Below are 12,616 nucleotides of genomic sequence, written 5' to 3' on the forward strand. Positions count from 1 at the left end.
TTTGAACTGAGTGGAGTTGTACTTTAACAACATTCAGTCTGCAATGAACGTAACCCTCATTGTGTTGCCTTTCAAGATCTTCTATGCAGCAGGAAGTATAATGTTGACATTTATACAGTCGTGGTCAAAAGTTTACATACACTTGTAAAGAACATAATGTCATGGCTGTCTTGAGTTTCCAATCATTTCTACAACTCTTATTTTTTTGTGATAGAGTGATTGGAGCACATACTTGTTTGTCACAAAAAACATTCATGAAGTTTGGTTATTTTATGAATTTATTATGGGTCTACTGAAAATGTGACCAAATCTGCTAGGTCAAAAGTATACATACAGCAATGTTAATATTTGGTTACATGTCCCTTGGTAAGTTTCACTGCAATAAGGCACTTTTGGTAGCCATCCACAAGCTTCTGGTTGAATTTTTGACCACTCCTCTTGACAAAATTGGTGCAGTTCAGCTCAAATTTGTTGGTTTTCTGATATGGACTTGTTTCTCCAGCATTGTCCACACGTTTAAGTCAGGACTTTGGGAAGGCCATTCTAAAAACTTAATTCTAGCCTGATTTAGCCATTCCTTTACCACTTTTGACGTGTGTTTGGGGTCATTGTCCTGTTGGAACACCCAACTGTGCCCAAGATCCAACCTCTGGGCTGATGATTTTAGGTTGTCCTGAAGAAATTGGAGGTAATCCTCTTTTTTCATTGTCCCATTTAAAGCACCAGTTCCATTGGCAGCAAAACAGGCCCAGAGCATAATACTACCACCACCATGCTGGACGGTAGGCTTGGTGTTCCTGGGATTAAAGGCCTCACCTTTTCTCCTCCAAACATACTCCTAGGTGTTGTGGCCAAACAGCTCAATTTTTGAGAGAGAGAGAGAGCGAGAGAGAGAGAGAGAGAGAGAGAGAGAGAGAGAGAGAGAGAGAGAGAGAGAGAGAGAGAGAGAGAGAGAGAGAGAGAGAGAGAGAGAGAGAGAGAGAGAGCTGGAGAAAAACTAGAAATGTGACAAAAAATATATTTGTTTACTTTTGCCACATTTTTGATTTTGGTAATGAAGCCAGAAACATTTTTAAAAAAGATAACAATTTACACGAGACAAGAATCGTTATAATTTTCTTTACTTTTTGGTTTCTGGATTGCCTTACAAATAATCTGTAGCTTTTTTTTTGTCAGGGTTTGGACTTTTCTGTAAATAGTTGTATATTTATGGCTATTGTGCAATCCACTACTATTGTGTAATAATTAGTCTTAGTCATTTATGTGGAGCTTTTTTCTTTTAAAAGTTGTGTTATTGTCATGTATGAGTGTCCTATGTTGCACATGTATCACAACCTTTCTGACATTTTACACTCTGAAGAAAAGCTACTACTATTGCAGCAGCTAATATAAATCTTAATAAACTATTTTATCTGAAGGTTTTTAATCCAGCAGATGGCAATGATGCAACACTAATTCAGTATCAGTGCTGAGTCGATACAGGTAGTGAGTGTGCCGTATACTCACTGAGGCCTCATTTACCCAGCACTAGTAGAAACTGGTATGTATTGACACCAATTATAGCAAAAAGTATACAGTATAAATATAATTATTGATCTGTTTCAATAACGCTTGTTATTCTGAAGGCCAACATGTAGGCCTGTCAGGGTGTCCTATGAGCAACATCTGTCAACTTTGTTGAGAAAAACATGAAAATAACATCATGAGGCTCATTCTTACATTTATGTGGTATTAATGATTGTAACAACAACAACAATTTAAAAAAAATGCCATGAACATTTTTTTTTCTGAAGCGAGCTCAATGTAGGCTTTTTGGTGAGAGCGCCCTCTTGTGGACAAATACTGATACTACTTCTGCAACTACAAAAACATTTTTATGTAGGGAAAAATACAGATATACACTTAATGTATATTTTTCTTCATTTGCATTGGAAGATATGCACACTCTTATAGGCTAAGCCAGGGAAATTAAAATGTATTTTATTAAATAGTGTAAATTACACATTTGACAGAAAAAACAATATTAAAACAATATATTTTACCTGTAAGTATCATACTTGCCAACCTTGAGACCTCCGATTTCGGGAGGTGGGGGGTGGGGGGCGTGGTCGGGGTTGGGACGGGGCGTGGTTGAGGCGGGGGGCGTGGTTGGGGGCGTGGTTAAGAGGGGAGGAGTATGAGTTTCATTTTTTACAGCTAGAATTCACCAACCCGAGTATATATATACCGGTATATATAAATATGTATGAAATACTTGACTTTCAGTGAATTCTAGCTATATATTTATTTATTTATTTATTTATTGAACCCTATGGGTTAGGAATGGGATGGCACTTCAAGTTCATATGTCAGTCAAGGCAGGTGGCCAATTACTTTTGGCAATATAGTGTATGTTTAGGTCAGTTTTAAATGTTGTATTGTTTTATGGTAGTTGATAACAAATAAATGTAACTATGACGTATTTTTTATGATTTTCTCAGCAAAGGTGACAGATTTGTCCACACAGGCTTTCTGGCTAAAATGCCAACATTCCGACCTCTTCAGAATTAAGAGAAATATGTACCGGTAGTTCATGTTTATTACATAATATTGTATATAGAATGTTGATTTTCAATCATATGAATAATAAATAAATAAAATAAATACTTGAATTTCAGTGTTAATTTATTTACACATATACGCACACATAACACTCATCTACTCATTGTTGTACTTGAAAGTACAATGCAATACTATTCCGGGGCAATGGCACCTATCAAATACACAGTAATGAAAACACAGTTGTTCTACTAACTGTACTGTGTGTTATGAGAGTAGAGTATGTGTGTGTGTGGCCCTTTAATAGGTGACAGCATGTGAGGTGAGTGAAGTCAGTGAGTGTGTAGGCGAGAGAAGAGAGGGAGCGGTAGCATGAGTGCTGGGAGGGACTAGTTGGTTTTGTGTTGGATTGGCGGTGTGCAAGCAATCAATAAAGCAAGATTTGCAACTAATCGCTGGACTCATCATTCACCCTAAAGTCGTCCGCTGTGGAGACCCACTGCCGGGTAAGGTGAAGGGTGTTGCCCCGAGCATACATCGGCCCTGGAGAAGTGTCTCCCCTGCGCTCTTTGACTACGGTCTCGTTCTTCTGCTTCGTCTCCTTGTGTGCGCACACTGGACTCAGGTCCGCATGGAGCTGGAGAGGGCGTGGCCTCCAGCTCCGGCTGAATTCCGGGAGAAAATTTCTTCCGGGAGGTTTTCGGGAGAGGCGCTGAATTTCGGGAGTCTCCCGGAAAATCCGGGAGGTTTGGCAAGTATGGTAAGTATTAGGTATGCTACAATGTAGGGCAGACATTTTGGTTTGAGAGCCCCTTGTGGACAAGGGCTGACACTACACCTGCAAAGTGTAAATCCATCCATTTCCTACATCTTGTTCCTCTCAGGGTGGCGGGGGTGCTGGAGCCTATCCCAGCTGCACTTGAGCAGAAGGCGGGACAAGTCGCCACATCAGAATACTTCAAATGTTATTAAACTGTTTGAATTACATAATATGTGATTGAAAATCAACATTCTATATACAATATTATGTAATAAACATGAACTACATATTTCTCTTAATTCTGAAGAGGTCGGAATGTTGGCATTTTAGCCAGAAAGCCTGTGTGGACAAATCTGTCACCTTTGCTGAGAAAATCATAAAAAATACGTCATAGTTACATTTATTTGTTATCAACTACCATAAAACAATACAACATTTAAAACTGACCTAAACATACACTATATTGCCAAAAGTAATTGGCCACCTGCCTTGACTGACATATGAACTTGAAGTGCCATCCCATTCCTAACCCATAGGGTTCAATATGATGTCGGTCCACCTTTTGCAGCTATTACAGCTTCAACTCTTCTGGGAAGGCTGTCCACAAGGTTGCGGAGTGTGTTTATAGGAATTTTCCACCATTCTTTCAAAAGCGCATTGGTGAGGTCACAGACTGATGTTGGTCGAGAAGGCCTGGCTCTCAGTCTCCGTTCTAATTCATCCCAAAGGTGTTCTATCGGGTTCAGGTCAGGACTCTGTGCAGGCCAGTCAAGTTCCTCCACACCAGACTCTGTCATCCATGTTTTTATGGACCTTGCTTTGTGCACTGGTGCACAGTCATGTTGGAAGAGGAAGGGGCCCGCTCCAAACTGTTCCCACAAGGTTGGGAGCATGGAATTGTCCAAAATGTTTTGGTATCCTGGAGCATTCAACGTTCCTTTCACTGGAACTAAGGGGCCAAGCCCAACTCCTGAAAAACAACCCCACACCATAATCCCTCATCCATTAAATTTCAAATTCGGCACAATGCAGTCCGGAATGTACCATTCTCCTGGCAACCTCCAAATCCAGACACGTCCATCCGATTGCCAGATGGAAAAGCGTGATTCATCACTCCAGAGAAGGCGTCTCCACTGCTCTAGAGTCCAGTGGCGACGTGCTTTACACCACTGGACTTGGTGATGTATGGCTTAGATGCAGCCGCTCAGCCATGGAAACCCGTTCCATGAAGCTCTCTGCGTACTGTATGTGGGCTAATTGGAAGGTCACATGAAGTTTGGAGCTCTGTAGCAACTGACTGTGCAGAAAGTCTTTGCATTGTGCGCTTCAGCATCCGCTGACCCCTCTCTGTCAGTTTACGTGCCCTACCACTTGGTGGCTGAGTTGCTGTTGTTCCCAAACTCTTGACTTTGGAATATTTAGGAGCGAGGAAATTTCACAACTGGATTTGTTGCACAGGTGGCATCCTATGACAGTTCCACGCTGGAAATCACTGAGGTCCTGAGCGCGGCCCATTATTTCAAAAATGTTTGTAGAAACAGTCTCCATGCTTAAGTGCTTGATTTTATACACCTGTGACCGGGCAAAGTGATTAGGACACCTGATTCTGATCATTTGGATGGGTGGCCAAATACTTTTGGCAATAGAGTGTAGTTCTTCATTCTGAAGAGGCCTGAAAGTAGGCCTTTTAGTGAGAACGCCCCATGGTGGTCAAGAGCTGATACTACATCTGTCAACCATAGAAATGTATGATGTACAGAGGGGATACAGGGTACTCACACATTCAAATACACATGTCAAACTCATATATTATTTATTACAATTAAATATTTTCTTATATTACAGAGGTCCATTGGAATCATTACAAATAAACTGTGCTGTGATTAATATTTCCAAGATACTGTACTTCCCAAATGCCATGCAGAGAATACGAACATAAACTCACACCAGAAGAACCGACATTTAGCTAGAACATTCTTCTACACTTACATAGGAATGATAAGCAGTTCATGTTCGATACCTTTTTTTTTGGTGCAAGTCAACAACAGACCAGTGTCATCTGACTGAAAGGAAAGAAAGGCATTTGGAAGTAAAACATCAAAATAAACTAACTGCTCACATTTGTCTTCCTGGAAATAACACTTGTATATGTATTTATATTTGTGTGTGTGTGTGTGTGTGTGTGTGTGTGTTAATATGGGCGTACAAGGACAGGCACAGAGGACCAATTAAGACATATAGTATCACATGTTGATTAACGAGAAGAGCTGAGTGACTTCTAAGGCCACACTGTACTGGAAGAACACCCAGTGGGACTTTCTTAAAGGACTTGAACTTGTGAAGCGCAATCATCTGTCACTTTGCATTCATTTCAGTCAGATCAGAGCGGAAACAAAGCAACGTATTCTCACCAGAATTTAGTAGGAAGTTATTCAAATGTTCTTTTTTCCCTCCTAAATTAGCGTCTAAATGTACAAAAAAGGTAAATCCTGCAACAAAACACTCAATGATATAGCAAGCGGACATGTTGTGCACAGAATGCTGTATTTTGCTACAAAAAGTATCATGTTATTACATTTTGGCTAATAATAACAACAGTTTTTAAAGTCAACCTTCAACTATATCAACACCAAAAAACTTTTCTTCTAATTGTATTCTATTAAAAAGTGCATTTTCCTTAAATAAAAAAAAAAGTATGAACACATTTTGTACTTTTTTTTTTTTTTTTTTACTAAATTCTTAAAAACCAAGTTAATTAAAACAATATAATACATTTATTTGAATTCAAATATTTTTAATATGGTCGCCATGAAATTAAAAGCGTCTTTTATCACGTCTTTTTTCTTTATTTAAAACAGCAACAAAATAGTTTGTTTCCAATTAGAACAAAAAACTAAACTTTTTAAACAATTTCTTGTTGTTCTATTTTTGTGCCCAATATGAAAGATGAATAAAAGATCATCTTTATGCATAATTCATATTTAAAAAATATTTTTATGATAGTTCTTTGTGTGTTAAACATACTTGGCCAATGCATTTGATTCTGATAAAAGGTGTACCAACAAACCAATATTTTCACAAAAATGTTAATTGTAAATTTATTAAATATATATTATACATTATTTGTACACTTTTTATTTTTTATCATGGACATATTTTTTATTGTAATTCTACTAAATTCTTGTGAGAACTGGCTGAATGAATACTACATTTATTTATCATTTATTTTGGAGCTGTACAACATAGGAGCATACTATTCCAAATTGTATATTTTTGTTTTATGCCACAACATCACATATATTCTTATTTGTATTAGGGATTAAAATAACAAATACAATCTAATTTGCTTGGTAATGATATCTGTTGCGGGTAATTTGTGCTTACTTTTAAGATAACCAAAATATTTGTGCATTTTTTTATGGCCACTAGGGGAAGCACTGTTATGGCTTAAAGCAAAAATTGTTATTAAAATAAAGTTGCATAATAACAAAAGTGCGCCAAGCCAAAAAACAGGCCAATATTTCTGCAAAAAAATAATCTTTTGTGCAAGTTTATTTTATTCTTTTAAATATAAGTACTTTCTCATTCACATGATAATAAATAAGGATAATTCTCAAGCTGTTGTTTGTCGAGTCAATGAGTGTGCATGTTTTAGGTGTGCAGTGTGGACATGTTAAGTTTAGGCCTCCAAAGATCAGATGAGTAAAAAAGTGTGTGTGTGTGTGTGTGTGTGTGTGTGTGTGTGTGTGTGTGTGTGTGTGTGTGTGTGTGTGTGTGTGTGTGTGTGTGTGTGTGATCTAAACCCTCATAAAGCCAACATATTTCCAAATAAAAGTCTGGGAATGTTCTATAAGGCAGCAAGCTGAAGGGCACAAATCATTGTCTGTAGTAAAAAATGAGGAGGCAAAGCAGAGAAGGTGAAGAAAAAGAAGAAGTCAAACTACTTCCTGTGATCAAGCAGATGACTTTAAACTATGGTGAAACCTGCAGGGAGGACTTGAATAGATCACCACAAGGTCTCATCAGTCACACAAACACCAATATTGCAAACAGTGCAGCTAAAACCAGAAACTAACTGGTCTACAAGTCTTTCTTTTGAAAATAAATTATAGATTTTCTTCGTACAGAAATAAATATGTTATCTTCTCTTCAAAGATGGAGGAATGCATCATCACCGCCGTCTAAATGCTACCAGCGAATACATCCTCTACTTACTCACAGCGAAAGAATACAGGCGACTGACAAAACGCAAATATACACTCCGCCGTGACGCCGCCACAGAGTACGATATAGTCCGCATTCTAAGTCCCTCCGCTTGGTTTTTCACTTTGCAAAGCAACTCAGTTGGATTTTGGAGGGAACATATTTTACCTGGTCACTAACTACGTGAAGCTACGTGTCACTTCTAGGAAAATGTAGTACAGTCGCCTCTCATTTATCGCTGTTAATTGGTTCCGGACATGACCGCGACAAATTCATTTCCACAAAGTAGAAAGCATAAAAAAACTGTTTACGACCTTTTAAATACTGTATGTTTTTTAACATTATGAGAGCCCTCTAGACACCAAATAACACCCTCTAATCTAATATACTGTAGTGGTGCTGGAGGAGGCCGAGCCAATCATTAGCCACCATACTGAACAGCGTGCTCTGATTAGTTTAGTGACCAATACTACTGAAGTATTGATATTATTACTCCACTTCGCTGTTTCTATGCTTGGAAATGCCTAATGTAGGGTAAAAATGTCGAACATGCTTAAAGAAAAACGACAAAATTTGATGTGGCGAGGGACGACTGTACCTTCAATGGTCTGTCCAGTAAACGTCTGCTAAAAACATTCGTTACCGATACTAAATGTGTTTCGAAAGCCATTGTTTTTAGTAACAGCCTTTTTTGTGGCTTCTGTGAGTAGGTCACCCATTTACCATTTTGAGTCTATTGTTGTAGTTGTATATGCTAAGACCCCCCCACCCCCTTATTAGAGTAAACTGGTGCCTATCCGAGCTGACGCTGAGCGAGTGGCGGGTCACAACCTGGACCAACCGCAGGGTAATTTAAAAATTTTTTTTTTTATATTAGCTTATTAACTTAATTTATTTTATTGAAAATGATCGAGTCATTTATAAAAGTATATCTACTGGTTGCCAGATGTTGTCCATCAGCAAGTCCTCTTAAGTGGACAACAGGGAAAAAGTAATTTATGGGGGCACTTAATTTTTTGCATCTTTAGTAAGTAAGCACATATTGCGTTCTCCTCATATACTCTCCTGTCAGTTTGCACGTCAAACGGCGTATTACTAAGACCTGCAGGAGAAAGTACCACAGCAGCGTTACCAGGAAGTCATGTATGATTCAACATTACAATATGTCAGACCTTACTTCATATGTGTGCGTCTGTGTGAAAACAAAAGAATCTTGCAATCCTTCAACCTCAGCAGGCAGCTGGTCTTGGGCGCTAATTAAAGTATTAGCGACGTGACCTTAGGTAACGTCTCTGGTAGTAAGTAGCGTGTTGGATGTGTCGTTTCCTTTGTCGGACGCTACTGCAGGTTCTTGAGGAGGCGTCCGTAGCGGAAGTCGTAGACATGCCGACAGAAAAACACCAGCTCCGGATCGACGTCGTCGGGCACGCAGCGGTGGCGGGGTGTGGCGGGGCCGACGATGGGCGGCACCAGAAGAGAGGCGGCGCTGTCGGGTACGCCCTCGCCTCGGCGTTTTACCAAGGCACAAAATCTGAAAGAGTGTCATTGTGCCTTCAAAGAGTGCCTACTCACACTGTTAGACTGTGCTTTGGCCTACTTCCCACCTAAAGAATGGCACATTTTGAAGGTGGGAGGGCACTGATCTGCATCCAAATATGGCACCCCCTCCTTTGGCACATGAGGCATATATGATAACCTCCGCAAATCATAACAAAAGTGAAATACAAAGACTCAAGATGATCCAGAAGTCTAAGGTTGTAACGAATTAACGTTCTTAGAAAAAAGCTTAAATTTGTTTTTGTGTTGCTTCGATGATTCATTTAAAATTCTTTCCGCATCACCTCTTGGTGATGCAGATCGTGCTGATGTAGCATGAATGTCCAGAATGAGCTGAATTGGTTGGTGTTAGAATTGTTTGAATCGGTTAAGAAATGTTGAAGTAGTAGCATGTTCTATTTGAAAAATGGTATTACAGAATTCCTGGAAAATCGGGTATTTTTTTGTCGTGACTAAGAGAAATGTTTTAATGGTAGAATGGTTAGAATGGGTTGAAAAATGTGGAAGGAGTAGTCAAAAGAAAAAAGGGTGGAAATAGAAAGGAAATTCTGGGAAATCCTGGAATTCTTTTGAACTTGGAAAAATGGTACCGTATTTTTCGGAGTATAAGTCGCTCTGGAGTATAAGTCGCACCGGCCGAAAATGCATAATAAAGAAGGAAAAAAAACATATATAAGTCGCACTGGAGTATAAGTCGCATTTTTTGGGGAAATTTATTTGATAAAACCCAATACCAAGAATAGACATTTGAAAGGCAATTTAAAATAAATAAAGAATAGTGAACAACAGGCTGAATAAGTGTACGTTATATGAGGCATAAATAACCAACTGATAACGTGCCTGGTATGTTAACGTAACATATTATGGTAAGAGTCATTCAAATAACTATAACATATAGAACATGCTATACGTTTACCAAACAATCTGTCACTCCTAATCGCTAAATCCCATGAAATCTTATACGTCTAGTCTCTTACGTGAATGAGCTAAATAATATTATTTGATATTTTACGGTAATGTGTTAATAATTTCCCACATAAGTCGCTTGTGAGTATAAGTCGCACCCCCGGCCAAACTATGAAAAAATACGGTAGTTGGAATTCCCAGAATGAGTGAAGGTGGAATGGTTTGAATCGGTTAAAAATTTTGGATTTGTGGAAGATTGAAAAATGGCCAATTCATGGGAAACATTTCACGGAAAAATGGGAATTGTCAATGGAAAGCCCGGGATTCTTGAATAGGCGCAATAGTTTGAAGTTGGAATGATATGAATCAGAAAAGAATAATTTTGGAGGGAACATATTGTGTTTCCTTGCGGCATTCACACAATGAATAGATGCATTTTGGTGTAAAATAACATAGGTGTGTACGTTTTGGAGCATTCACACAATAAAATTAGTCAAAGTGACAACATGACTGAACTTTTAAGAAACCAATTAAGATGCTTTTTAAAAATACGATGATGCGGATTGCTAATATTAGACCGATATCAATATTGAATAGGGACCCCCCCTTGTTAGTATATTCATGGGTTGTGTGTACAAACCTACTGTATACAGTCAGAAATATGTGAATGGCCAGACACATAACTGGATTTAAATTATGTATGCAAACGGAAATAAATATTTTTCGGACCACAAAGCACACTGGATTATAAGACGCACTGTCGATGAATGGGTCTTTTTGGTTCTATTTTTATACAAAAGACGTACCGGATTAAATAAGGCGCAATAAAGGAGTCATATTATGATTTTTTTCTACATTCATAACACTTGCTTGTGGTCTACATAACATGTAATGGTGGTTCTTTGGTCAAAATGTTGCATAGATTATGAGAATACTTAACAGCAGGTACCAATAGGTAAGAAAAGTTAACAGATTGAAACAAAACGCCAGACAATATGTCTCCTAATAGGTGCCATTTTGGGGTCTTTATACACACACCATAATAATACCCGTATAATGAAGCACAGTATGTCTGACTACGGTAGCCGTAATGCTCCAACAATCCATCAAGCGGTGCGGCTTCGTAACTTACCAAAGTCGTACTAAAAATGTTTTATATATTTTTGAGCGCTGTGTGTAAAGTTATTTACTCTCAATGAAACATCAAAGTTTTGGTCTTGTTTTGTTACTAGTACTTGCAAGCGTCATTTATTGAACAGGCGTCAACCTGCACTCCACACATATCTCTTATGTGTGACTGCCATCTACTGGTCACACTTATCATTAAAACATGTACCACAACCAGAAAAAGCACAACCAAAATTAAGGCGTACTGGGTTAGAAGGCGCACTGTAATTTTTGAGAAAATCAAAGGATTTTAAGTGCACCTTATAGTCCAAAAAATACAGTATGTAAATCAGGTACTGTATGTAAAAGGATATACAAACGCTTACATTAGATGCGCTTACTGTATTAATGAGCAGACATAAATTATGCACTTATTATATATGCATGCAGTACAATATGAGTGTGTGAATGGACAGATGTAGTAACATATGAATGGCTTTATATGGCTACATTATGTGTGTGCTAATAGGCAGACATACTGTAAATATACATGTACGTATGTGAATGGACAAATGTACTGTATGTGTGCATGCACACTTCATGTACTATATGGACAGACATTACAATATCTTGGATTGGACAGGCGTTACATTATGTGTAATTACTTGAATGGACAAACATAGCTACATGGAGTGTGTGAATGAAAAAACATACATGTGCAGTGTGTGTGTGTGAATGAACATGATGCAAAAAAACAAAGAGCCTATATCAATGTGACCACTGGTTTATACATAAAAGCCCTAACTGGTACCCTTTGCAAACTATTCTCAAACACTGTACTGTAATATGAGGAAATAATGCATTACTTACCGACAATACTGTGCCAGTGTTAGGACAAAGCATTTGTCTTCAATACAGGCAACACTGTTCACATCCTGGTGACGAGACGCAAAGATCTCATTCTAGAATAAAAGAACAGACAGATCATTGCGGTTCTACCAATTAATTGTGTAGGCTATGTCTGTACAGTTGCCCCCTCATCATATCGTGCTTCAAAAAGTTTCACATGTGCTAATACAGATTTTACCCTTTAATTAGCGTGTTGCCCCTGAAATAAATCCATCCAAATTTGATCAAACTCAAGTAAAATTTTCGGCCATCGCTATATGATTTTTGAAATAAACTTAACCCATTACCAAATGGACAAGTGATTGACGCAGGTGTCACTGATCACTGTGTGCGCGCTGACAGCTGTGTGTGGCTGTCCCTTCCTCCCGACCAGACAAACAACTGCCCATCGAGTGAGTCACTTTAATATCGAGCATCATACATGCAGCACACCATGAGTGTTAATACAACTACAGTACATACGCTGTCTAGCTAGCTTTGTACAAACAAATTAAATGTGGGATAATACTTCACAGACACTGTAATATGATTGCTCATGTTTTCAGTCAGTACAAATTGTTGTCGTATCGCAGTGTTGTGCATTACAAATTCAAACGCATTTTGTGTTGGTGTAGAAGCCAGCTTATCTCTTGCAGT

At 38.4% G+C, this 12,616-nt stretch overlaps 1 protein-coding gene across 3 annotated transcripts in view; it reads right to left on the reverse strand.

Moving 5' to 3' along the window:
• Positions 1 to 4,864: 4,864 nt before the first annotated feature.
• Positions 4,865 to 12,616, reverse strand: part of bahd1 (bromo adjacent homology domain containing 1) — a 145,604-nt gene continuing 137,852 nt past the window's right edge. For all 3 annotated transcript variants that reach the window (XM_061968375.1, XM_061968377.1, XM_061968378.1), the window contains exons 6-7: positions 11,942 to 12,033; positions 4,865 to 9,032 (exon numbers count right to left, since the gene is read on the reverse strand). In XM_061968375.1, the coding sequence (XP_061824359.1) occupies positions 8,840 to 9,032; positions 11,942 to 12,033 (285 nt within the window). In that variant the 3' untranslated portion in view covers positions 4,865 to 8,839. The remainder of the gene's footprint in view (positions 9,033 to 11,941; positions 12,034 to 12,616) is intronic.

The sequence above is a fragment of the Nerophis lumbriciformis genome, linkage group LG08 (genome assembly GCF_033978685.3).
Source record: "Nerophis lumbriciformis linkage group LG08, RoL_Nlum_v2.1, whole genome shotgun sequence".
Lineage (NCBI taxonomy): Eukaryota > Metazoa > Chordata > Actinopteri > Syngnathiformes > Syngnathidae > Nerophis > Nerophis lumbriciformis.